The sequence below is a fragment of the Larus michahellis genome, chromosome 4 (assembly GCF_964199755.1).
Source record: "Larus michahellis chromosome 4, bLarMic1.1, whole genome shotgun sequence".
Taxonomy (NCBI): Eukaryota; Metazoa; Chordata; class Aves; order Charadriiformes; family Laridae; genus Larus; species Larus michahellis.
In genome coordinates this window covers 93,401,353-93,428,435 of record NC_133899.1, presented here as the reverse complement: position 1 = coordinate 93,428,435, position 27,083 = coordinate 93,401,353, and the positions used below count along the sequence as shown (strand labels likewise).

The 27,083-nt window shown below is 46.3% G+C and overlaps 2 protein-coding genes across 2 annotated transcripts; both read right to left on the bottom strand.

Annotated features, from left to right (window-relative positions):
• Positions 1–1,185: 1,185 nt before the first annotated feature.
• Positions 1,186–16,421, bottom strand: CDHR5 (cadherin related family member 5). The gene is made up of 14 exons (XM_074582515.1): positions 16,343–16,421; positions 15,948–16,126; positions 14,985–15,035; positions 14,540–14,632; positions 14,316–14,414; positions 12,842–12,952; positions 12,303–12,479; positions 11,809–11,899; positions 10,151–10,248; positions 9,183–9,389; positions 8,022–8,138; positions 7,112–7,184; positions 4,392–4,543; positions 1,186–1,770 (listed from the first exon to the last, which is right to left on the bottom strand). Exons 1-14 carry the CDS (start codon positions 16,419–16,421, stop codon positions 1,186–1,188), a joined length of 2,112 nt encoding a protein of 703 aa, XP_074438616.1.
• A 2,561-nt stretch (positions 16,422–18,982) lies between these two features.
• On the bottom strand, positions 18,983–22,756 carry SCT (secretin). The gene is made up of 5 exons (XM_074582514.1): positions 22,668–22,756; positions 22,212–22,316; positions 21,818–21,922; positions 20,554–20,655; positions 18,983–19,500 (listed from the first exon to the last, which is right to left on the bottom strand). The coding sequence occupies exons 1-5, from the start codon at positions 22,754–22,756 to the stop codon at positions 19,389–19,391; spliced, it is 513 nt and encodes a 170-aa protein (XP_074438615.1). The 3' UTR covers positions 18,983–19,388.
• Positions 22,757–27,083: the final 4,327 nt, after the last annotated feature.

The following is a 27,083-nucleotide window of genomic DNA, read 5'->3' as shown; positions in this document are numbered from 1 at the left end:
CTGGACTCAAGCCAAGCAGAGCAGAGCTGACTGGAATCACCTCCTCTCTCAGGCTGCAGTGCAGCTCTAGGTGAAGTTTGAAAGATGGTATTTTACCAGCTTGTGAATGGGGAAAGGTGGTATGCAAAGGGGTTGGCATCTGAGACCAGAGCAGCAGAGAAATGGCGGTGCCGTCTGGCACTTGGAGGCAATGCTGACCTCCTTCAGCAGCAGTGATAAAAGGGACACTTTGAGCCCTGTCGGACAAAGGAAACAATGGGAAACATGCTAACCCCACATCCAGCACCCCTGGAATGATATCCATTGCTGCAAAAAGCCCAGGGAGCTGGGAACAGCTGGCAGGAGCTCTTCTTTTCTCTGACAGGCAGGAGACAGACAGCTAAAGAAGTACTGCACAATTAGTGGTTTTATGACATAGAAAAATTGATGACAAAGTCCTTCAGTAAAGAACATGTGATCAGTCCTTGCTTACCACTGATAGAGGAAATAGCAGCTCCTGAGCATGAAAACTCCTGGCTGCTGGCAGGGCAAGGACCATAGTGGCACATGCCAGCTGCTTGTGCTGGGGACAGAGTCTGGCATGGCAGAGAGCGGAGCCAAGCCCTGAAGTGACCTCCTGGATACTCGTATGAGCAACTGCAGAGTCAGGGTGCCTTGCGCTGGCAGCTGGCGTCAAAGTCTAACACCCTAAAGGGAACAGCCAAGCAGTCAGTGCTGGCTTATTTGCCCATCAAGAGGAGACGAACACCGGTTGTGTAACTAAATTGCTACCGCAAACTGGGCTAACGGCTTCCAGGTCAGTTCAGCTACATCTCTGCTGTACCTGCAGCTGGTTTGGGAAATGTGATGTAAGGGACCCCAGGGGGAACAGGCAGGAAGGTTGAGAGATGGGACATGTGTTCCCCCCACTCAAAATACAAAGTGATATTTCAAGGTCTCACTAAAGGTTGAATTAGCTGTAATCTCTTCCAACTTTAATCTCTGCATTCAGACAAGCAGGACAGGCAACCTCATCGTCCTGCATTCCAGTTGCCCCCTGAACACAAAGATGGGCTTCATGTTGGCAAAGCAGCTGAGATTTCCCCATCCAGTTGCCCCCTGAACACAAAGGTGGGCTTCATGTTGGCAAAGCAGCTGAGATTTCCCCATTTTTTTTGTGGGGAGGAGGGTGCAGGCCTATTTCTATTACAAGTGACTGTCATCTTTTGTCACTGTGTCTGTGTGAGACATGTCAACTGTCACTTCTGCAGCTGGGAGTGATGAGCTCTCTGAGACAAAGGACACTCCCAGCCCTCTGTCGTGATTGTCCTTGTCATAATCTTCTTCCTCCTCCTCCTCCTCGTCGTTCTTCTGCAGATCTGGGTCACTGTCATCATCACCATCTGATGCATTGTCCTCAATCACTTCAACCCTCTCTCCAGCATCTGGATCCACATCAGTCTTAAACCACACAGCTTTGTAGCCATCGTCTGCCATGCGCCTGTCTGTCTTGAGGATGGACTTCACTTCTTTCTCATGCTCAGTCTCTTCTTTCATTTCTTTCTCTTTCTCTTCCTGGTCAAAGATGATCGTGGAAGCTATAGAAACCTTCGGGAGGCTATCAGTTTCTTCCACATTGGAAGAGGGCAAGGAAAGTGCTGGCTGTAGCACATGTGTCATGGACTGGACACTGCCATTTTCTGACATTTTGTCCTGTTCGGTGTTCACATTTTGGTATTCATCTTGCTCATAAGATTGGTTCTGGTAATCTCCAGAGATTTTCTTGGAGAACTACAAGAGGAGAGACACCTTGTGATTGTAGTGAAAGTAAAAGAAACAGGGTATGGGTCGGGGGAAAGGGTGGCTGAAGTCACTGAGCTCCTGCTCAGGAGAGCTTCAGCTTGTTTTGCAGTTAAACCTATTTGAAGCCTGGGAAAGATATGGCTCCTTTGAACAGCTTTTTTTTTATTAAATCCCTTTCTGGATTTTTTTCAGATAGGCATGGGCATGTTTTCCAGGAGCACTGAGCACCGTATACTGATTTGTACCCATCCATTTGAGGTATCACTCTGGAGTGGGATTCGCCTCACTCAGGGTGAAAGACTGTTATTCCCCTGAGCTATGTGCTCTGGACTTGTGGTGTAGTCAGTGGGGTCTAGGCTCCTGACAGTCCTATCCTAAGGCAGAGACCAGCATCTGGTCAGATGAATTACATCTTAAACTTCAAAGTAACCAGACTGCCAGCGACTTGAGAGAGCCAAAGGTAAACAGCTCAGGTGCAGACAACTGTCTAAGCCCAGGCTTTAGGATAGGATCTGAAGAGACCTTTGTCTCCATTGATTATAGAGGGAGGATGAACAGTGATTTATACTAGACGCATATTTTTAAGAGAGTACCTGCGATATGTGTCACATTCATCCTAGATTTTGTGCTCCACGGAGCTGCAGTCTCCCCTCCTTACCATGTCTGCTCATCATCTACCATATAGCTCCAGCCGCAGGGGACCAAAAAGGGGACAAAACCAACAGCAAACAGCACTGAAGTGATGCTACCTTTGCAAACATTGTCTCAGGAGTGATTCATCACAGAATCTTCATGGTTGGAAAGGACCCTTAAGATCATCGAGTCCAACCAAACAACCTACAATCTCTGCCACTAGAGCATGCCCTGAAGTGCCACATCGAGACGTTTCTTAAACACCTCTAGGGATGGTGACTCAACCCCCTCCCTGGGCAGGCTGTCCCAGTGCCTGACCACTCTTTCAGTAAAGTAATTCTTCCTAATATCTAACCTAAACCTCCCCTGCTGCAGCTTCAGACCATTTCCTCTGGTCCTGTCATTATTTACTTGGGAGAAGAGGCCAACCCCCACCTCTTTCCAATCTCCTTTCAGGGAGTTGTAGAGGGCAATGAGGTCTCCCCTCAGTCTCCTCTTTCTCAAGCTAAACGTGCCCAGCTCCCTCAGCCTCTCCTCATATGCCCTGGTCTCCAGACCCCTCACCAGCCTGGTAGCTCTCCTCTGGACACGCTCCAGCACTTCCATGTCCCTCTTGTACAGCGGGGCCCAGAACTGGACACAGCACTCGAGGTGAGGCCTCACCAGTGCCGAGTACAGAGGCACCATCACTTCCCTGCTCCTGCTGGCCACGCTATTCCTGATACAAGCCAGAATGCTATTGGCCGCCTTGGCCACCTGGGCACACTGCTGGCTCATGTTAAGCTGGCCGTCCACCAGCACTCCCAGGTCCTTTTCTGCTGGGCAGCTTTCCAGCCACTCTTCCCCAAGCCTGTAGCATTGCTTGGGGTGGTTGTGACCGAAATGCAGGACCCGGCACTTGGCCTTATTAAACCTTATACAGTTGGCCTTGGCCCATCGATCCAGCAAGTCCAGGGCCCTCTGTAGAGCCTTCCTACCCTCCAGCAGATCAAGACTCCCACCTAGTTTGGTGTCATCTGCAAACTTACTAAGGGTGCACTCAATCCCCTCATCCAGATCATCGATAAAGATATTAAACAAAACTGGCCCCAAAACTGAGCCCTGACGGACACCACTGGTGACCGGCCGCCGAGAGGATTTCACCCCATTAATCCCAACTCTCTGGGCACGGCCATCCAGCCAGTTTTTAACCCAGCGAAGAGTACACTTGTCTATGCCAGGATTCGCCAGCTTCTCCAGGAGAATGCTGTGGGGGACGGTGTCAAAGGCCTTACCAAAGTCCAGATAGACAATGTCCACCACCTTCCCCGCATCCAGAAGGCGGGTGACATGGTCATAGAAAGAGATCAGGTTGGTTAGGCAGGACCTCCCCTTCCTAAACCCGTGCTGGCTGGCCCTGATCCCTTGGCTGCCCTGCACTTGCCGTGAGAGCTCACTCAAGATGATCCTCTCCATGATCTTTCCTGGTACCGAGGTCAGGCTGACAGTCCTGTAGTTCCCTGGGTCCTCCTTCCAACCCTTCTTGTAGATGGGAATTACACTAGCCACCCTCCAGTCATCTGGCACCTGCCCTGTTGACCAGGATTGTTGATAAATGATGGAGAGAGGCTTGGTGAGCTCTCCCACCAGCTCCCTGAGTACTCTTGGGTGAATCCCATCCAGCCCCATAGACTTATGTACGTCTTGGTGCAGAAGCAGATCATTGACTACTTCCTCCTGGATTATGGGTGGGTTGTTCCACTCTCCATCCTTATCTTCCAGCTCAGGAGGCTGAACACCCTGGGGATAGCTGGTCTGACTATTGAAGACGGAGGCAAAGAAGGCATTAAGTATCTCAGCCTTCTCCTCATCCTTGGTTGCAAAAAGTCACCCTCACGCAAAGATGTGTAGTATTTGGACAGCCCATCCATACTTCAAAACCTCCTCAGATCCCACTTTCTAACTCTAAGAAATTCAGGTATGAACAAGGCACTTACCTTTTTCCGTATCAGGTGTTTGGCTGGTTTTCCATACTGTTTATATATCATCACTCCAAGGAAGATTAAGGCAATCAATAGCAGTGCTGCTAATGTACCACCTAAGATAGCCATATCCTGCGCACTGTATATCTTATCAGAGAGGATTACAGCTGTAAGAAAAACAAACCAGTGTTACAAAAGCCTAAAAATGGCAGCTGGCTTTTTTATCACAACACTTCATTGTGGGAGAAGCTCTGAGCAATTTTTGCAGGGCAAAGAAGCATCCTGCACTGCAGAACGTGGCAGTAATATACTTAATGTCACAGAAAGCTATTTGTTTGCTGTCCTAAAAGCAGAGGGTTGTGGGTTTGGGGGTTTTTTTGTTTTGTTTTTTGTTTTATTTGTTTGGTTGGTTTTGTTTTTGCTTTGTTTTGTTTTTTAAGGTGACCGCTCACAGAATATTATAACTTCCAATAAGTTACGTGAAGTGGAAATAGCATCCATTTACAGGACAACGACTTCTACCCCATGATTTAACTAAGCTAATATAGAGGTGACTGTATTAGGCAAGCAGATGTTACAAGGAGTAAAGGAAGGTAGGGGTAGGTCTTTTACTTTCCCACTTCGTTTACACCAGCATGCAAAAGTGAGGTATGTTTGTACGTATGTGTGTGAAAACGCAAAGCTTCTGTTAACCAGAACATCACCTCTGACACCGATGAGCACGTTAAAATCAGAAATAAAAAAGTATAATAGAGAATAGGAAACGCATTAGAAGGTCCTTAGGACAGGAAACGCTTTCCTGCCCTTCTGTAGCGGTTAGCAGTATGCACCAGCCTTCTCAGGAGTGACTTATGCGTTCAGCCACCGGTCAGCATAAGCGTATTTGTAGAGAGATCAACATTATAGCAGAAAGACAGTAACTTCCTCAAGGAAGTTAAAATCAGCTTTGCTTGATGGTGGTGGTGGGATTCTTTATTTTTAAGTTTTCTAGTTTCATTTTGTAGTGTAAATTAGTCTCTTTACAGTTTAACGATTAATGAAACACAGTCTTGTTCTCCTGCTGACCTGTTTATGACAACGGACTTTGAGTAGTCCCTCTGCATTTGATTGCACCCTCAGTTTATCATTAATACGTCGTTGAAGGTTTAGGACTCAGTGACTTGTTGCTTCTTAATCATGTCTCCTAGGGAGCCGCAGCCCACAGAGCCTATGTGAAACTCCATCGCCCTTAACTCCTCCTGTGCTGTGCAGCACGCAGTGCCTCTGTGAAAGCTAGCTCAGCTTGGTGCAGTGACTCACCTTGAGATCTCTGTGAGCACTGGTGTCTCAGAAACCAGAGGCCAATGTACAGTTACAACTTCCCAGAAGGAGTGGATATTAAAAACAACTCTAGTTTCTCCCTGGATGTTGGAACGCTCAGTAAAGCACTCTCCAACCCGTTGCATGCACATTCTCTAACACCACGTCTTAGAGTTGAGGGTTAAATACCCTACAGATTTGCCAGGCAAATGGTAATTTCAGCTCTCTTTAGGCCATTCCTGGGTGTTGGCAATAGTATAGAATAAAGTACAGTTCCTCCCCATAGGGTCTGAGTCATTCAGTGTAATTTCAATCTACTTTTTTGCATAATCACGAGCATCATTATTTTGTGGTGTTTAAATACCAAGGGCAACATTTAAAAGTTGCACAGAATTGTTGGTACATCTGTTTGGAGTGTTTGCAGCCCTGTGTGCTGACACCTGAACTAGCTTTCTGCTGAGCTGGACTGCATCCTTAAATTGGGTTTAGGTAGTTTTTATGCAGCCATTTAGCTGTGAAGTGGCACTACCTTTAGGGAATTCAAATTTAGGCCCAGGAGCCCACTTTTTTTTTTTTCCTCCAGAAATCCCCATGACGGTTGTGGTTCAGAGGGTGAAGAAATGGAAGAGCTCAACTGGGAACTTCAATCACAATCATCATGTAGAAACCAATGGAGTCTGGGCATTATATGCCTATTCTGATATGAAAATGCGTGATATTGATTCATCTTAATCCAAATCATGAAAGGCTTCGTAAGCTTCAAATCTAACTGATTTATAAGATCTAAGAGCCATTCCTAAGAAGTATGGAAGCGTAAGCTATTTTTGAGTCAGCAAAGCCAAATGATAGCTGGAAGGTTATGTATGTAACGTCATGTCTATATAATTTCTCATGGGTCATTTCTTCTGGTAAGACCTTAAAATCTTGGAGTATAAGAACCTGACCTGAGTGGAAAATGCCTTGGCTCATGAGAAAGCCAGGCCTTGTGGGGGTTTGCCAACTTCTGTCTGCTCTGCATAACACAGGAAAGAATGTTGCAGTTTTCTCTATTTTTGGCTTAAAAAGAACAATGATGTACCAAGGTGTGAGGGCAACCCTCCTTTGCCATAAGACATCCTGGGTTATCTCTGACCCACAAATGAGCATGAAGCAACCCCAGATTTAGCTTCGGAATAACAAGAAAAGACACTACATACATGGTGCTACTTAAAGTCTCAGGAAGCTGTTCGAGGCATGTGGTGACCACATCGTAAGGATGTATTTTGAGTCTTTTCTCTCTTATAGCCACCATGGAACCTCCTGTAGGTATGGGGTTGGCCTGAGCCCAGGTCCCCAGACTGCAGTGGGTGACCTGTCATTGCCAGTTTGCCCACAGAAATGGAAGAGACTCCACAGCCATCTCCACAAAGCAGAAAACAAAGAGACACCAAGCCTACCTGTGTTATGGGTGACCTCCACCATGATTACAGTGCTTGCCTGCTGCATGCTCGCCATATCTTTTCCAACAGCCTGTGTGAACATGGGAAAGAGAGAGCTGAGGAACTTCCTAGATCTCCAACTCACTCTCGAGCTATGTGGTGGGCAGCGGAAGAAGAGCTCTGAAGAGTCCCTGGCCTGGGCCAGAACCAGGTGCATTGTTTGAGCACAGCTTTGCAGCACAGTGCTGTACACAGAGAATGAGGTAGTGCGGGGCAGGCAGCAGCGCGTGCTGGCACCTCTCTCTGCCCTGCCTGTGTAGCGAAACCAATGCTATAGTCAGGCTGGTTCAGGTAGCTCCATAGGGCATGGCATTGTGCCAGGCAAGTCTTAGGGAGCCAGTTGTCACTGGCAGGCAGATGGACAGAGTGAACATCTAGCTGCTTAGAAAGTCTGATTAACTGCTTCCTTTGACCTGAGCAAAAAAAGTACTGGATGTACCAAGGGATTTCCAAGTTTGGGGCTCTAGCCTTTAGAGCTGGGGTATATGCCAGCAGTCATACTCTACCCCTACCTACACATCAGCCTCCTACCCACATGCTTACCCTCCTTTTTCTGTTAATCAGACTGTGGGAGGGGGGCTCCTAAAATCTCCCCATCTGACCTTTTGCCTGTCTACAATGATATTTTCCATAGGATTGAAGAAACAATTTTGCATCTAGCCCTGGATATAGCCTGTATCGTGGAGAGTAAATATGCTCTCACTTCATCTCCCTCCATCCCTATACATTTACAATGCAAATCATTGGGTCGAGGACTGTCCTTTCATTATATCCCTTACCTAATGGAATTCCACTCTTGGTGCTTCTCTGCTAGAAACTACCCCTTCCTTCCCTGACCCTGGCAAGATACCAAAGGAAGTTGTCCTACCTCAATGGTTACAGTTTTTGATGACTCCAGCTTCACGTTTGTCAAGATGAGTCCATCTTTGGTTGCGATGAAATCAGTGCTGTTTTTTATGTAGTACTCAATGCTTGGGTTGACTTTCTGAAAAGCCAGAAGACGGAATGATTAAACTACACTGTTTGTGCTTTGCGTGCGTCTTCATAACAACCCATTGGCAGAACTTGTCAAATACACCTGAAGCACAAGCAGGTGTGTAGTGCATAAATAAATCTAGACTGAGGAGGTGAGAAAGGTTGAACTCAAGTGTGTTCACCCTGTTGCTCAGAATTCAAGAATGTGTTCTGAAAGCACTGACTCCAGAAAAAGCCCAAGTCTTACCGAGCTTGTGTTGGTGTCTTTAGTATTTGCCCAAGCAAAACAAATCTATGCAAGGGACCTTGTAAATTTGATCAGTTCTGCCTTTAATACAGTGCCAAAGGGGGATGTACATGGATAATAGTCCCCCTGCTGAGATCTGCACAATTTTTTCCTTTGTATCTAGGCTGTTATTCCTCTACCAGATCCCCAGTCTTGTTATGGAAGGCTTGGCATCAATAAAAGCATCACTTTTTTCTTTATTTAATAGGGCAGGATGGGAATGGCTTTCCTTCTCCCAGTACATTATTCAAGAATGGCACTCTCAAAATGAGTCCTTACAGGGGGAAGATTAACAATTTGCAGCCCAGGACTGCAGGTCCTTGCTAGTCTGTTGTCTTTGGACCAGCTCCTCTTCCCAGTCCACAAATAGCTCTCCTTGGCCTGGCAGAGAGAGGACACCTCTGCCTGGGATCCTGACACCCTTAACTCTTCAAGGGAACACTTCACCCAGCCCTAATTCAGATCCGGACCTGTTCACAGTATATGCTGACCCCGTGCTTTACTCAGCGTGCTGTTTGGCAGTGGATCAGCTCACCCGCAGAGATCTAGGTGGGACTGGCTTTTGGAAGAGAGGAGTCCAACAGCTTCTCCGCATTACGTCATACCATAAGGAGTTCTGATCTATGTGGAATTTCCAGGTAAATATAATATGGAACGCTAGAGGAAAACATGTGTTTGCCCCTCGCCAGCTCCCCTTCCTTATGTTTTCTGATCGTGCTTTAAGCCTGAAGCAGTGAGAAAGAATGCAGTGCATTTTCAGTTTCTTACATTAGGGAAATCATCATCCTCTGCTGTTATCATCAGTGGTGTCGAAGGATCACCAGCTTGGAAGACAAAGCTTCTCGGGTCCAGACCAGCAAATACTGTCCCATTGTAGATCCTTGTCTTAAAGTATGGTGGGTGATTATTTTTACTGACGACTTTAATCTCTACACTGGCTATGGAGTATTTCTGTATGTTGTTGACCTGGGTTGCCTGGAGAGAAAGAGAGAGAGGGAGATGCTGGCCTTTTCCTGTTAGTGATGATACATAAAAGGATAGGCTTGATCTGAAGCCCTTTGCAGCCCAGGGGGTTCTTTCCATCATATTCAGTGAGCTTTGAGACAAGCCTGTCACAAGTGGCCTTATGGTTTGGAGCCCTCGTGTTTTAGTTTGCTTCTGCTGCTGACCCTCCACACGGTCTTGGTCTAGCCCTAAAGTCTAGATATGACCCTCCATAAGGGCCACGTCTGGACAAATTGCCATGCTTCAGTACAAAGCAGTGAGATTTTGGGGTTTGGGTCAATTCAGTTACTGCCTGAGAGTCCACATCTTCCTGGGTACATATGTGCAGGGAGTGCTTTTCAACTCCCTCCTTTCCTCTTGAGCTGTAGCCAAAAACGGAGCTTGTCTCTAGGGTTGAGTTACATTAACTACTGTAACACAAGCTCCAGTCATGCCTAAAGAAAGCCTTCCAGTTATGCTTCTCTATACTTTCGACTCAGCAGGATGTCCCCTTTCAGTGAACTTGGTTTGATGTTGCAATCCACACATAAGGGAAAATACCTATGAACTTCTGCAAGAGCTTTGCATGAAGTTGGTATGAGACACTGGTCGAATACTAGGCTCTTCCAAAAGAAACGGCATAACCAAGTTAGCTTTAATTATTAATGTAATGGATTCCCGTTACATCAGGACTGTTGTTTCCTAGAAAGCCAGCTGTGCTGGGTTGTTGTCTGCAATGTCATCAGACTTACCATGACTTGCAGTAGGTACGAGTCTAGGGAAGTTGCTTCTTTGTTCATAGTTAGATTCCCTGTGTCTGCATCCACTGAGAATACTTTGTCTGGATCCCCTAAAGAAAATGGAAAGACTATTCAGTCATCAGATACCTTCATAAAGTGACCTGGAGCTCATTGACACGTGCTTTTTCACATCCTAGTGATAATACCCTCAGGGCATAATGCTGTTTTCCTTGCCTGCCTTGCCTCCGAGGGCTGGCAGTGCTGGCCAGGTATTCATAGGGACTCAAAAGACATCGAGAAGATGTGTGTGAACCCAACTAGATGAGGTAGGACAGCAAAGTTTTGCACGTCCAGGGCCTAGGCCCAGATATAGCCAGCTTAAATTTTGCTACATGCCTAGATCCTAGAGACTCTGCTGCCATTTGAGGACTGAAGGTCTCCAGTTCCCTAACCCTAACCTGAACCCAAACCCTAACTGAACCCAAACTGTAGTTCAGGAGAGATAAGGGAAGAATTATTCCAATTTTAAAGGCAAGAAACCAACCTACGAAGAATAGTTGGGTGGAGATTTGTCTTGAATAGCTCTAAGCATCTAAAGGGAAGACATCTCTACCTGACATTGTTACCTGTATTGTGAAAAGAAAATGGCATCTCAGTGCATGATTTATCCAACTTATTGTGAACATTGGCCTCAACGTGAGCTGCATTCTGCTCTGGAAATGCTTATTTCTCTCTACTGACTACAAAAGGAGCCTGGACACAGAAACCTTCTTGTATTGATGCAGGGGTAGAAATCAGCTTCCTAAATCTCTTATGTGTGTTTGAATCGTAAAAACATCTATGTTGGATATATGTTAAAATATAAGCAGAAATTTTAGTTCTCATCCTCACTCTGAGATACTGGGGGCTGTATTTAGACAAGGAACCCCCAGTCTGGGGTTCCCTATTGACTGTGGGGTAGGGAGGCCACACTGTATCCAAAATGCCAGTGGAATTTAAGGTTCTTTAATGTATTCTTTAGCAGGAGGATATTCACAGATGTGGTAAGTGATTACTGCACCTGACCAATGTGATCTACCTTTGTCTTGAGAGTTATTCAAACCCCCTTATTGTTAAAAAAAAAAAAAAAAAAAAGAAATCCTTGGAATGAAATAAATCGTCCAGTCAATGACTGGGCAATCAGTTGACTGTATTCAAGAAATCTTTTTGAAATCAAGACTAAAATAGGCCAGATTAGATAGTGGCAATGTACTGGGGGATAAAAACATAATTCTTGACAATGAATGAAAATTATGATGATGATGATGTCAGAATTTTAGGTTCAGCTCAAAGACTGTATGAAAGTGGTGTGACCAGACTGGCAAAATGAAGTCTAAAAGCTGAAAGATAAAACATGTCTCACTTCACCCCCCCAAAACAGCCCTTGTGAAACAGATTTTAAGGAGATCGGTTTCTGGGACTGTAATTCCTGTTTTCTTTCTCTCTGTACAGTCTGTTTCTTGTACTTAATTCACAATGTTCTGTGGATCTAGTTATGTTTCTGTGGGAGAAACAGAGGGGCAAATCCCCAGGCCCTCAACTCTGAGGTGTCAAGAGGGTATCTCCTCTTGGCAGGTAATGTAGGGGACACATGAGCAACGTGGTTTGTGGAAGATGAAACATCTACTCACCACCAACAATACTGTACACGATTTTTTCATTTAAAAGGTAGTCAGGATCGATAGCGTAGATAGGCCCCGGCTCCAGGATGAGTGGTTCCGTCTGCGATAGTAAGGCAAAGCATTACACAGCACACCACAGCACCAGATTAGCAGTTGCAGCATTCTCCCGTCCCAGCATGGCTCTGGTGGTTTTGCCTGGCCGAAATGGCACTTATTAACTGGGAGGCGGCTGTAACAGGGCAGAGGTGAGACAGCCTAGAGCACAGTGTTTTCCAGCTCCTGCCTCTCCTGTGACGTGCTGCAGGAACAAGGACAAGCAGTGCTGCTTGGCGGGGGGAACCTCCACTTTCCGGGATGGTGCAGGCTCCCTGTCACGCTGAATGCATTTATGACTGGAGATCAGCACGAGCTCATGGAAATTATTAGGCACTATGCACTGGAAATAACATCTGGATGCTGTTTGAGAACGGCATCAAGGACACTGTTCGATCATGCCTGCTTACCGATACCTCGTAGATATTGACCGTCCCAGTATAGCGGCTGCTGATGCAAATGCTTTTGTCCGTGTTAATGAAAGTACAGGGTAGGAACCAGGGTGGTTTGGTGTCAGCTTGTTCAATATATATGTTTATTGTTGCAGTAGCCGTGTTGGTCACCTCCAGGCTGCCCACAGGCCTGTCCTATATCCAAAGGAAAAGCGTACTCATGAGATGAGGGTTTCACTGCCAAAAGAAGAACCCATCTGCAAAAGCCAGTGGGCCAAGGGCTTTTAGCTGTTGTGACTCCATTCTGTCTCAGGTTTAGCAGTTCATGTGAGGTTAGCTAAAGCAGTGAATTATCTCATTCTACTGACAAAGGTGGGCCGAACGTAAGGCTGGACACAATCACCGTGTAATTATGGAGGGAGGAAGGCTGCTCCAAAATCACCACCCCCAGTATCCACCCTCCCTCCTGCCATCCCAGAGATCTCCCATTCAGACTTACCCTTCAGCTAAGAGAGACTGGAGCAAACAAGTCATTTTGTTTCTCCTAAAGAACTTACCCTTGCATACAAGACCAACGTTGTCAAATTAAATTTCTCATAGTCCAATGCTTTTTGTAGATAAATTTCTGGGTTATTAACTCCTTTTATGGCAAAATAACCATCTGTGCCCTGGGGGGAAGAAAAGGAAAAACCGTACTAGCAGAGTCAATCACAGACACGTTCGAAGTACTGCTCATTGCTGTGTTTGTCATCCCAATCGGACCTTTAAGCCTGGGGACCTGGAGGGGGGCAGAGCGTGAGGGTGCCAGATCTATTTAGTCTTTGGTATTACACACTGGAGTTGCCTGGCTTGTCAGAAACGTTTGTACATGTTTCTGTGAGTTTTATTCTCCAAGATCCCTTGCTTTGCCTGACTACTTGCTCAGCAGGTACTGCATGAAATCTTTTACATCATTTATTTCCTACACTCAACAGGTTGCCAACAATCCTTGATTTCATGTCCGTGACGGCCAAGCAATCTCACATCCATGCACAGAACAGGTCAAAGATGTCTCAGCATCTGAGAGCTGGCAAGATCACTTGCCTTACCATAGCACAGCTGAACTTTGGAAGCAGCTGTAAAGCGAAATTGAAATAACACAAGTTGCATCTTAATCTATAACCTTCTGCACTTGCTTTGATTCTCCTTTAGTCTTATGTCTTGACTAGAATTCCTCTGGATTTCTAAATCCGCCTGGATTTACATCAATGTGAGTGCAAAGTTTAGTCTCATAGCTGAAATGCAAAAATTTGTGGTTTCTGTTCACAGCCCTTAAAATCCCTGGTGTTATGGAGGTAATGGAGGCACAATGTCAGACACTGGCTGCTCACTCCACAATGCTTTTTAAAAATGTAAATATATATTTTGGTTTTCTCTTGAATTTACTTTTTGAGGGGGGTGGGGTGTGTCTAGCCCTTGCGTTCTAGGCTGGTGTCAATTTAAGTGTGCATACAATTCACTGCCCACGTTATCAAGCAAACTCCTTAAGAGCAAATAAGGCACTAAAGTGGGACCTGCGGAAAGCGGTGTCTGCCTTTGGCTTTGAGAAAGACTCTTTGTGTGATCTCAGGCAGCTCATCTCATCTCCACTCTGCATGGATGCTGGTGGCAAACAGGACATCTTTCTTTCCTTATCTGACTCAGTGCAATTCTGAACTCTGTGAGGTACAAAGGTCACTCCTGATATATTTACAGACCATCCCAACAAGACTTCCCTCGATCATATGGCTCACAATATCCTAGATGAAATTTTAATCTGTACAGTGTAATAGAAGTGTCAGCAGTAAAAGAATTCGATACCTGCAACGTTGATTGCTCTGTTCTGCTAACCGAACCAGTGCTTGGTTTTTGCAAAAGACATACCTCTTCCAGAAGCTGTCAGAGAACTAAATGCAATACGGTGGCCTTGGCCTCAAAGCTGAGCTCTTCTGAATTAAACACAAAGACTTCTCCAGAGCTACCAATTTTTCCCCAAAGCGCAAAGATGCTCACCGTCACTATTGTTGTGAGTTCATAGTATATGGTGTCCGGGTCAGCATCGCTAGCGCTTACATCCTTACGGGGTACAACGATTGCATTCACTTTTGTATCCTGAAACAAAGTTGCTGTGGTTATTCTCTCTGTGGAATGGGCTGAAGACTTCTCCCTGCTAACCCTTCCTTAGTCCCGCAGCACTGGGTGACTCAGTGCTCTCTTCACTTCCATAAAATGCTTACCTCAGGAACAACTGCGGTGATATTCGTTTGCTTAAGCACTGGGCTGTTATCGTTCACGTTGAGAATGGTCACTTGAATGTCCAAATAATTGCTCTGCAGAAAGGGTAAAGTGAGAGATTCAAAGACAAAAATGAGACTGTTAGAGGCTGATCCTGACTTGCAGAGTGACCAGAGGGGATGGTGTAGGGAGCAGAGCTGGATGGGGGCTGGATGGGGCTGGGGCTTGCAGCCAGCCCATAGTGTGTGTAGCGTTTGTGGGTTTATTCCCTCCCCCCTCCCCACTGGCGGAGCCTTGGGCACTCTCGTGAACTGTGAGAGGAGTGCGTATGCCCGAAAAGAAAAGGACGTCTCCTCGCCCTGGTCTGTGGACTAGGAAGAGCAGAGGGAAGTACGTGCTGCCCTGCGGTACCTTGTAAGAGGGCTGAGTGTTTGGAAGAGCACTCACCTGCCCAGCGTTGTTCTGACAAATCAGGGTCACCAGCAGCAAGGTGATTGTCTGTATGCAAAAACAAAAACCCAGCCATTGTAGAGACAAGCAAAAATGTGCTAAATCTTTCTAAAGTAAATGAGACAAACACACGCATTGCTGAATCAGAAACACTGCTGGGCTTTATCTTGCTTTCAGGCATTTCTAGCTTTTCCTTTCTTTGCTATACAGCCGTCCATCAGCGCTGGGGTCATGTTTACGATGGAGTCAAAGCAGACCAATCTTCCAGCTTCTCTCCCTGTGATTCCTGTAACATGGCAGCAGAGCTAATCGGCCATTTTCTCACACTTTAGGTGAATTCAAACAGAGATTTCTTTTTAAATTGAATGAAACAGAAATGTACCATGCAGCAAGTACAGTGTCACCTGCAGGGTGTTAACTCTGCTGTTCTTCGCTCAAATAAATGTGGATTTTTACAGTAGGGGAAAGGCAGCTTAAGGATGCTTGTGGCTGTGTACAGAGGGCTCCAGGAAGGTAAAATAATTTACCAGCAACCTAACTAAACACACTGACCTTTTATACTGACTTTATGCTTCACACAGGATCACCTCACTGCTCAGAGCTGTGTTTTTTACAGGCAAACAGGGATCATTTTACATGAGTCCTGGAGCTCCGAACATTACAGTTGTCACATTTTTGGTTTTAAAACTTCCCCTTGCTTTAATTCATACAGAGTCATTGAAGGGAGGTGACAGCAGGCATTCCATGCATCCCACTCCTCCCTGTACTCTGCTTGTGGAAGGGCTGACCTCCCAAGCAATGAACTCAAACCCAACCGAAATAGGTTTATTTTTCAAAGTTATTTCCTAGATCCTTTAGAAACAGGTTATGAATCCCTCGAAGTCCAAGACCCCAGGGTGAAACTCATTGCATCCCAGCATTATCCATCTCATCCTTACAGCCTGTCAGCTGAAGGCTTACCTCATAGTCCACACTTTGGCTCAGCTGCAGCTCAGACCCCTGTATAGTGAAAAATCTGGCATCAAGGGATTTGGGATCAATTGTTACAGTGAAGCCTGGTTCCGTATGGATAGTGGTCACCACATGGCCAGGAAGGTTATTTTCATAAACATCTGGTCTGTTATTACTGACAGAACATCCTGGAAAAACACACAAACAATACCGAAAATTGCCCAGGGATTCACATTGTGACAGAGTTGGGTGAGACCTGAGACCCCTCTCGTTATCGTTGGAGGGAAGGTCGTTGAACAAAGCTGTCTCAGAGCAGGAGTGTCAAAGTCTCCCACCTATAATGGTGCAACCTGCTGCCGTGGGGGTTATTCCTCTGTGTTCATGGACCTCCTGCAAGAGCTTACCTGGTTGCTGTGCTGGAACCTGTGTCATGAAGGGCAGCAGGGAGAGCACAGGAGTGAGGAGCCAGCAAGAAACAGCCATGGTGACCTGCCAGTTGTTGAAAAAAATCCCTGTTTCTGATTAAGCTGATCCTCTTCTCTCCTTGTTTTTCCCAGTGCCGTCTTCTGCGTTCACCGTTTCATGAAGGCAAAAAACACTGGCTGGCTGGCGTGGATTGTTGCGGTACAACCTTTGCCTCTTTGCCTCATTGGATGACTTGTCAAACAATATTAACCAGTCACGGAACATGATAACGCATAAATTCCTGTCGCTACTTTGTTCCCGGGTCTTTCCTATCCTAAACTCTCTGTAGCAACAAGGATATATTTAAAGCATTTCAGAATTCAGAGCCGAGTCCCCTGAGGTGAGCATGAAGGAGGACAGGGCTGACACTCGGGAAGCTGTCTGTATACTCCAGCCTCTCCCAGTGGGGAGGAAGTAGGCAAATTTATGTTTCTGATGTGCCAGATCTGTTTTGGTCAGATCATTTCCTGGAAAAAGGCATAATGATGCTACTATACCTCCTGTATCTTATTTATCTAGTCAGTCTTTTTCTGCATGGCCCACTGTCGTGGCTTGACCCAACCTGGCAGCTAGGACCACACAGCTGCTCGCTTACTCCCCCTCAACTGGAATAGGGACAGAATCAGAAGAGTAAAAGTGAGAAAAAACTCATGGGTTGAGATAAAGGCAGTTTAATAAGTAAAGCAAAAGCCACACAGGCAAGTAAAGCAAAACAAGGAATTCATTCCCTGCTTCCCATCAGCCAGCAGGTGTTCAACCACCTCCAGGAAAGCAGGACTCCATCACATGTAACAGTTACTTGGGAAGACAAACACCATAACTCCAAATGTCCCCCCCCTTCCTTTTTCTTCCACAGCTTTATATACTGAGGATGACATTATATGGCATGGAATATCCCTTTGGTGAGTTGGGGTCAGCTGTCCCAGCTGTGTCCCCTCCCAACTTCTTGTGCACCTGCAGCCTGCTCGCTGGTGGGGCGGTGTGAGGAGCAGAAAAGGCCTTGACTGCTTGCCGACAACCAAAACCATCAGTGCACTATCAACATTGCTTTCATCCCAAATCCAAAACGTAGCACTACACCAGCTGCTAGTGAGAAAGTTAACTCTATCCCAAGTGAGACCGTGACACCCACATTCCTTTTCGTAACGGGTTTTGTTCTCCAGCCCACGACTTACGGTTTCTTCTAGTTGCAGTCTATCATGTTGTTCCCGAAGAACAGATTTTTTTAAAAGAGTTTAAAAAGATATTTCTCAAATGTCGTAACTTTATTTCTGAAAAAGGCAAAGGTTTCAGTGAAGACAAAGCCATCTTGGATGCTCTTTTGTTTGGATGGTAAAGGAAGGAGCTAGGCCCTGCGTAGCTCCTTGGGTTGAGATAACCAGTTATGTTTCTGAGACGATCTTGTTATTCCCAGGCACCCTGCGGTACCCTCACGAGGCGAGCAGAGTGGATCCAGGAGCGGCAGCTGGGGTCAGCTTCAGCCCAGTGGTTACCCAACAACTTTGTAGGGTTTTTGTAGGCACGTTCCCCATAATCTCCATCCAGGCTCCGATTATTTACATCTCGGCACCTTCCTGAAGCCTCAATAGCATGCTATTCTGCTGCCTTGTTCTATCTTTTTCTAAGCCTGTGTAAATTTTTCTAAGCTAAATATCACACGGCAAGATGTGTGTTCCCTTGTGCAAAGAAACACCATTGTTTTCAACTTGCCCATTGTGTAGGAGGAGAAAGGGGGCAGCTGCTCTGACTTCTCCTTTTAAAATACCAATTGATTTCAGAAAGCTCTCAGGTGCTGCATTTGCCAGATGGCCATTACTGGCTTAACAACATACAGACTGTCAACACTCCTTCCAAAAGTCCTTCAAGAGGTTGCTTTCCTAGCAGAGATTTCCTATGGACGAAAATAAACAAATGTCAAGGTCTGCGAGAACAGTATTTCAGCATCACTGTAAGGGAATGAGTGCTTAGATGAACATTTGAGAGAGTCTAGCTTCTTTCCAGGTGTCAGGTACATCATAAATGGTAAAAACTGATGGTGCAGGATGGGTTGAGCAGTTTTGCAGTAGGCACATGTAATTGCAGCTGAGGATTCCTTATTTTAGAGCTCTTCTTCAAAATCTGTTGGTTTTACAGGAAAGGTGGAGTTGCTGTTCTATCAGAGGAAGGAACCTGCCGGCTAGTGTCTGCCAGAAGGTGCATCTGCCAGGGATAATATGTAAACCTCGTTAAAAGGTGGGAACAAATTCCTCCTAGTGGAGCTTTGTCTTTAGTGGCTGTGAGAAAGCTGGGCCAGTAAATACAGGGGCAGAATGGAGTGGAAGCAATATTTACAGTGTGTAGCTGTGTTGCCCAGCACTCAGGACATTTCTCTGCAATAAAACCTGGCCAGTGGCTAAGTTTCTGCTGAATGGAGGCCCTGATACTGGCCTCTTTGTGCAGCTGGATTGTGAGCAGTCCTGAGTCCCAGCCACAGAAGATGTGGCCGGGGACCCCAGTTAGTCCTGACAGGCCTCACGTGGGGGAAGCCTGGCAAACACCCCCTCCGGTGGGGGAAGCCTGGCAAAATACTTCCCCGCATTCCTAATGCTCCAAAACCTAGTAATGGTACCGACCTTATTACTGTTTCCCACAAAGCAGCCAAAGCACGGGCGTAGCTCATAAATCTTTATTTGACTTCAGAAGCAGGCAGCCAGATGCTAACACAAAGTGGAAGTGATGTGCTTCGTTCAGGCTCCATCTACTGACACCAGTTCACACTGACATGTATTTCACTCCTGATATTCTAAGAGGTTTCATAGGGGTTTGGATGCTTTTCAGAATTTTTATTTTTATTTTTTTCATATTTATATTTTTTATTTTTTTATATTTATTTTTATTTTTATATCTCAAGAGTTTTTCCTAAGCATATTCAGTAGCTTCCTTGTTTTATTTTCAAGGCTATATACATGCAAAGCCGACTCCTTGGCTTTTTCTTTCACTTCACCTTCAGTCGAAACTGTCCGTATCTTCCTTCATGTCTGCAACCAGCTGCTTAGAGATGGGGCAAACGTACTGGCTGGTAATTGCAGCAGCTTCCCTGGCATCGCTGTCCGAGTGGCTGTTGGAAGGGAAAAAACGAGCGATAGTTTGTTTTTCCTTGGGGGCGCGGACTGCAGGAAGTGTTGCAAGGCCACCCTGTAAAATTCAAAGACTACTCCAAGGAGCAAATGTATGCTAGAGGGACCCAGATCATGGCTGGCTGCGGCCAGGCACCCCAGAAATGCCCAGGCAAGCCCATTGGTGTTATCATCCCCATTGATTCTAGGCAATGTGGACAAGAGGTACTAAGAACTAGCTTATTGCTCCAAATTTTAGTGATTTAGCAGCGAGATGTCTAATTGAAAGTGGTTGCTCACTAGCAAGAGACAATGTTCAGATGCTGCGATAACCCCATCCTGAGGCGGCTGTTTGAATTAATAATTGAATCAAGACAGGGTAGCAAAGGCTTTCTATTTTAACTGTTAGATCGGGTTTCCTAATGGGATGAACAACTGTTTCAGCCCAGGATGACAACTCTATGATTAGAAAAAGATACTATTTCATTTCCCTGTGTTTTATTATTTTTAATAACTGGCTTTTATTTGGCACGTTTTAGCTGTCAATCTCAATGCCAGCTTTGCTTTAGGTAAGGCAAAACTGAATCCAGGTGGGCTTGGCACGTAGAAACAGAGATTACTGTGAAGGCAGGCAGGGAAATCAGGTGAGATTGCACACTGCCACGTGCCACCTTGCAGTTAGACTAAAGCATTTGCTTTTCTAGCTCTGCAGACCAGCCCCGGGAGCGTGGTGGCTGGCGGAGGGACAGGAGGTACAAAAGTGTGCGGTGGAGGGCTGCAATTCCGCAGTGACGGTCCCCGAGACAGTGCCTCACAACCTGATGGGGGATGAGGCAGAAGTGATCTTGAAATACGGACAATTTAATAAATCTTCCACCCTTCCCTTTTTGAGGATATTTTTGAGGATCTCAGCTGAGCCCTTCTTATCTGATGCATTACCTCAGATTTCTGCACTTGGGGCAAAACCAGGGCATTTACAAGTTACCAGAAGTCCTCCTTTGGCTTCAGTACTGTGGTGATCAGGGCCACAGAGGTGCCAAATCTGTCCTACCTACCTGGTGTTCAGAAAGCTCTCATACAACCACATAAAGCAAAGTTCCTCATGGCTGTTTTCTTTCTCTCTCCCCTGCACATCTGTGTTGACTGGGCCTGGAGAGCTGGTTTAGATAAATAAAAATAATAGTAATTTAAAAAAAAACCCAAATAGTGTAACCACCACAGCTGTAAAGCAGCACTGCTGTCTGGAAGGCAGGTTCACCCCCGCACCGACCTGTCCCATGGTCCGAGCTCTGTTAACCTGCTGACTGTCACCGTAGATGTGCAGGAAGGAAAAGAAGTATCCTCTTCAAATCAGGCTCAGATTCTTTCCAACTGGCAAATGGACAAGTTTTAACATGCACTGCACTCTGCCTCTTTACACGGTACTGGCATGTCCTTCCGTCCATGGATATATACCTTTTTCCAGCATTTGGAAATTAAAAATCTACTGCATCTGCCAGGATTTTGTTAGTGGTGCATGTCCCAGAAAATATCAAAGCCCCCCGAACAGATGGGAGGGAATCGATGTGCTGTGTCTCTGCCTTGAAGAAACGACCAAGCTTGAAGGAAACCCCTCCAGGCAACGGTGTCCCTTCATAACATACCAGCAGCAAGGGCAGCAGCAGATGTGAGCGGTATCGCAGTGCACCACATATTGTAACTGATGATGTGCTCGTACGTGGCTTCAGTGGGAGCTACTGGTCCCATATTTTGGCTGGATGAAAGACCTCATATTTGCCATATATATGATCATCTGTAAAGCCTGCCCAGTTTGGCAGTCAGAGCCATGGGTGGGGACTATGAAACCCACGAGTCTTCCTCCTTCTGCTACGGCGCCCATTTATCTACAAACATTTTCTCTGGTAGTTATTTGAAGTAGGTAAATCACCTACAACTTCCCCCAAAAGCCTAAATCAAAATGCAAATAAAAAATCCCAGGCTGTGATCTGATGAAAGTTTTGTGTCCTATGGATTAAACTTGATACGCATATGCAACAGAAAATGTCGGTTTATGCTTAGAAATGGCCTCGGTGGGAAGGTTTGTGTCCTGCTCCGCCTGCGGTGACCGGCGAGGCAGGCTGATGGGATTTCTCTGCTACTGCAGAGCAGCCCCAGGCACAGCCTAGCGGGAGGAGACCAAGCTCCAGCTCGCTTGCCCTTGTCTTGGGTTTTCCGAACCACTGGTCGTGCCACCCCACTTTCCTCGGAGCTGAGACCTGCCTCCCTGCAGCCTGCATGGCCCAAGCTGCCTTCCCAGTCCCCAGGAAACAGAGCTCTTACCTGCGCTTGCGGCCCATGAGATTTTGAATGAATTTCTGAACCTGAGCGTTCCCTCTCATCTTGCTGTATTCGCTGGTGAACAGCCCATCTGAGTGCCGCTGGGACCTGCGTCAGGGAAAACACAGTGCAACGGCTGCTCCTCCCAGCCATGTGATGTGGGGCTTATCACAAGACACAGAAATTTTTCTCTTCCCACCATCAAGGACCCCTGTATCCCTCCCCTTCTTCTCTTCTGGCTCCTTTCATCTTGGGCATCTTCTGGATGAAGCCAGTGCTCAGACTGGCTCTGGAGCTGGAGACAGCTCAGCCGCAGGGGCATCCCCCCCATTGCTGGGATCCCACCTCCTGCTCGAGACTTCCATGCCCCAGGAGTGTGGGTTTGGCTGGTCCTTACCTCTCCTTGAGGCCCACCAGGTGTTTGACTAGCTGCCGCACGTAGGCATTGCCATTCATCTTGCTCAGCTCACTGTGGAAGAGCCCATCAGCATGTCTCTCAGTCCTGGGAGGTTAGGAGAGAAGAAAGAGGTGAAAAGGGATGGTTTGAAGACCGGAGAAGTACCTAGCAGGAAAACAGACTCAAGAGTGTCTTTTTTTACTGTAGTTTGATCTGTTTGGCGTCCTGATTTTTCTCCTGAATTAAGTCAAATCAATGTCTCCATTCTTAAGCAAGAAAAATGTTTACGACATTTGCAGTCATTTAACTAAATCAATTTAGGGAAGAAAAAAAAAATCCAACAGCCAAGCAGATGCGAGTTCTGGAAGGCAGATAAAAGGCTGACTTTATAGCTAGCAGGCTCTTTCAACAAAGCGCCACGGAGAAAAAGGAAGCAGAGGCAGAAGAAATGCTTACCTCTCCCGGGATGGAAGAGATGCTGACAAGTGTGATAGGATAATCATGGGAAGAATTAGTTGCCACAGACCAGTCATCCGGGAAACCATGTTCTCTCCTGAATTAAAGCACAAGGTTTTCTGAGCAGCAGAACAAATGACCTTGCTCTCTGTCTGGTACAGTTCACTTGCCACACAGAAGACATAGCTATATAAATAACACCACTATAACTAAATTAGGCAGGAATTCCTACCAGCAAAGACAGTACTTCTTTATAATACAAAAGATGAACAATTCAAACCGTTCGTGTTGCCCGTCGGTTGGAGTTGTTTGTGGTTGTTATCCTGTCACCAGCACCACCTTGCAGCCCCAGAGCGTGGCTCCGAGGTTGGCTGTGTGAAATGCTTGTGCTGGAGTTTTGCCGTGGGTCAGTACAATACGCCTCGAGTACACGGGGAGGTATCATGTGAGTTAACCCACCAGCGGCACGACACCAGGGAATAAACCCCATTCTACTGTAAGTCTCTGAGAGCTGAGCCTTCAGGGAGAGGATTTAAAGCCCCTATGAAAACATCCCACACGGACAGTTATTAGTGTACCTAGAGGATGCCCAGGAGAAACCTGCTCGGGTTTTTTTTTTTTTCAGAAAAAAAAAGGCATGTACCAAAAAAAAGTTCATCTACACACAGGGGAAGGGAAAAGCTCCTGTGTGTGCCAATATCTGCCTGTCCTGTAATCTTCCGAGAAGGAAAAAAGAAATAATACACGTTTTAGAAACAGCAGAACCTTATATTTTGTTTTCTCACTGAAATAAAAAGACAAGGGAAGCATATTTTGTTTATCACAAGCCATTGCATGTTTTTGCCTTTTATCTCCAGGCTCTTTGTGCAGCCCTGTGCCTGCAGAGCTGTGTATGTGCCTTTGTAAGAGGGTGCTCACGTCTCCCCGGGGATTACACAGGAGCCATATCTGTAATTTATAATATACCTGCCTTCCTCCTGCAAGGAAGCAAACCTTGCTTTCTTAGTTGCTGTCCTGCAAACTCTCAGATAGGACTTGCTAACTCAAAATCAAAGTCCTCCCACTTCGGCTTTATTTTAGTCTGAAACTAGACAGTACAAAGAGCATTAAAGGACTGTCGGAGTTTCCCAAACACTTTCTAGCTGCCCTTCTGGGACTGTTTGCTGGTGAGAAGATGAGAAGAGGCAAGAGGAGGAGGAAGGAGAAGACTGGGGGATTTATACAGAAATTTATTCGCTGTAAGACACAGCACAAATATTTAATGGGGGTTGCAGAGCAGACGGGTGAGAGGTTTTGTGTGATTAAGGAGCCATAAGCTTCATCTCACACACACTTCTGATGCTTTAGTGTTGTGTTTTTCTGCCTGATTTGGCTTTGAGGGGGACAGAACAAGTAATACAAGAAAGATATTTCAAAGATCAGTTTCTTATTGGAGTCCAAACGAAACAGAAGACTCCACAGTACTGCTTCCCAGCTGAGGGATGTGAAAGAGCTGAAAACAGCCCCCAAAACCAGAGCACAGCACCCTTCAGAGAAGGGAAACCTGGATTCTGGGCCTGTCTTTCAGTCTGTACAATACCTGTCACGCGATGCCTTGACCCCCAGCCAGGATCTCACCACAGCATTTTGGCCTTCCTTGTGCCAAACCTGGGCTGTCATTTGTCTTGGAGCACTGCATTTAAGAGCCCATTTTTAAACCCCGTCCCTAGCTCCAGAGTTTTCCCTCTCTTCATAACCTTTCTAGCTGCTAATCAAGTGGATCAACTTGTCTGCTCCCTTTCTGGACATAACTTTGTCTTGCTGAGGTTGCTAGGAACAGTAATGGCTGCTGGGGAACTTCTCCTGTGTATCAATAATGATGTTTTGCATTGGTTTTTTTAATCAGTCAGACCCCAGAAGCAGGTAGATCTTCAGTGTCATCGCAGTAGAGCTCTTTAACCTTCTTAAGATACTTCCAAGCTTTTTATTGCCCTCCCCAGTTATGCTGGTTTTCAATAAACGCAAACTCCTTAGCTAGCTGGGCCCTTCAGCTGAAAGAAATGCACACCAAGGCAGCCCAGGAGCTGGGCGCATCTCACATCTTTCCAGCAGACAAATCCTACTGCTGAAATCTCAGATTGCGCCCAAAGGCTTTGTTGAATCAAGGCTCCCGTCACCCTGCAGGAGCACGGCTGCTAGGAGAGCTTACAAAAAGGCTGGTACGCAGCCAGTTTGTGCAGCTTCTTGCTCCTGCCCATCCATTGTGCTCTGCCTAAAACTAAAGACCACGTATTTCTGGTCCAGCTGCTCTTTGGGCTCCATTCTTTCCTCTGGTTGCTCCAGAGGAGGAAAACCCCACATATTGCCAGCATGCTGTTCAGGAGATGGCTGGCTTCATGGCAATGGGTCAGCAAAGCATCACGGAAACCTGAAATCCACCACCCAAAAACCGCAAGAGGGAAGGAGGCAGCCGGTCCAGCCTGGCCGTGTCAGCACAGCGGTACTCACCGAACCGGGGGCACTCCAGGCTCTCAGCTGGCTACGACGCACCACTGGCCCACTCCTCTCCGTGGCCCCCTATAAATCTGCAGCCCTTATCAGAAGCAATTATTTGGGTAAAGATACGAATATGAGTAATCATGATTAACAGCAAATAATGCGTCAAGGATGGAATGTCTTTTTAATTACTCTCTAAACCAGATCGGGTCATTCGCAGCAGTTTGATGACTGTATTTCTGCTGATTTGTAATAATTCCTGCTTCTGTCTACAATGACAGTAATTTGTTGGGCAAACATCCCTGTACCAATTGATTCATTATGATTGTCATCATTATCTCTCCTCCTGGCTTTAATTACCTCTCGATAGGAGCTTAATCTTCTGTTCTTCTTTTTTAATCCTGGCTTGGGTTTTGTTTGCAATTGCCGGGAACTGTTGGTGAGTGTATGTGTGTACCTGCGATTTGGCTAAACAATGCGTCGCTTTTTTAGGGCAAACATTGTCTGATCAGTAGGATGAGGGCTGACTTTTGCATGAGTGGACAATACCGTTCAAGCTGTGGTTTCACAGCCATGTCTGCGAAGGGTCCGCTGAGAACAGACTGTATCAGAGCTTCAAAGAAAGAAGCATACTTACACATGCATAAAAAACATCCTGAATATATTCCCTGCCTTTGCTGGGGTTTGGAGCTGGTTGCTCTCAAATACTGATACTAAACGTGACATGGAAATGGAGGGAGAAAATAGGATTATGTCCTTTCTCTCCTTCTTTATGTTGTATAAACTAGCTTGGAAGGATTAATCATTATAAATAAATCTTCTTATCTTCCAGATGGAGAAATAGGAGCTATATTACACTTTTTCTTGTCTACTTATCTTTTTTTCTTTGGAAAAGCAGAGGGTATCCCCATGACTAGAGGGCTGGGAGCGTCCTGGTTTTCCCTGTCAGCTTTCCCTTGGAAGAGTGACCAACGCACTGGCGAGCAGGAAGCCTCAGCACCACTGGGTCTGAGTGCCGGCTGCAGCCAGACCCCTGCAAAAGGGAGGGGAAGAAACAGCAGGGACACTCGGGTTCCCATTCCAGGACTGGAGAATCGAGAGGTGTCGCGGCCATGGCTTGGACAGGGGAGCCCGTTTCCTCCTTTGAGACAGGGTGGGTCAGTCCTGCACGCATCCAGGCATTCCCCAACCATTTCCCTCTCCTTTCTGTGACAACATGCTGGCATTCCTCCTGCAGCCCTCCCGCCGTCCCTCTGATACAACGTGCTGTACTGTTATGGCCTTATTCAGTGCGCTTCCTCTCTATACAGAATCCCAGAATCTTCATGGTTGGAAAGGACCCTTAAGATCATCGAGTCCAACCAAACAACCTACAATCTCTGCCACTAGAGCATGCCCTGGGATACGGATGCCTTGTGAGTCACGTCCTTCTCCCATGGCAGCTGAAAGCTCTTCTGGGCACCCAGCCCTGCTTTGGGAGCCCCCAGTGACATTAGTGACATCCGCAGTTCTTGTATTTTTGTTCTTTGCATTTAAATCTTCATATTTTCTGTATGCATATTTTATGTCTGTATCGGTGGTGGCTGGCTTCGGCTTGGGCTCATGGTGGTGTTGTCATCTACAACTGAGAATGACCGTGTAGGAGCAAGGCAAGGAGGAAAAAAAGTTTATAAAAAAATGGCTAAATAACATATAGGGAGCTAAAAATGACTAATTTGTTTTCCTTTCCTTTGCAGATAACCTCAGTGGGTCTGAGAGGCCCCCAAACTCTGGGGCAAACTCAGTTCGCTATGAGAATCTGAACGGGTCTAGGTAAGAGGCACGCAGAAGAGGTTGTGGTGACGAGGTGGCCCCATGATGGCAGCAGAGGGTGAGTTAACAGCAGGGTAAAAGCTTCTGGGGACTGGAAGAAGATGAACTAGGTAACCTGATTTATCTACT

What these genes read in the sequence shown, in the direction of transcription:
- CDHR5 (XM_074582515.1), bottom strand. Translation starts at nt 16,421, where the DNA reads ATGGCTGTTTCTTGCTGGCTCCTCACTCCTGTGCTCTCCCTGCTGCCC. An exon ending in AGGATGATGATTTCCCTAAT is followed by an intron (nt 8,139 to 9,182) that starts GTAAGAAACTGA and finishes CTGGCTTTTCAG; the next exon opens with AAAGTCAACCCAAGCATTGA. An exon ending in AACACCTGATACGGAAAAAG is followed by an intron (nt 1,771 to 4,391) that starts GTAAGTGCCTTG and finishes CTCCTCTTGTAG; the next exon opens with TTCTCCAAGAAAATCTCTGG.
- SCT (XM_074582514.1), bottom strand. Translation starts at nt 22,756, where the DNA reads ATGGTTTCCCGGATGACTGGTCTGTGGCAACTAATTCTTCCCATGATT. An exon ending in CTGGTGGGCCTCAAGGAGAG is followed by an intron (nt 21,923 to 22,211) that starts GTAAGGACCAGC and finishes TCCCTGACGCAG; the next exon opens with GTCCCAGCGGCACTCAGATG. An exon ending in CTCATGGGCCGCAAGCGCAG is followed by an intron (nt 20,656 to 21,817) that starts GTAAGAGCTCTG and finishes TATCTAAACCAG; the next exon opens with CTCTCCAGGCCCAGTCAACA.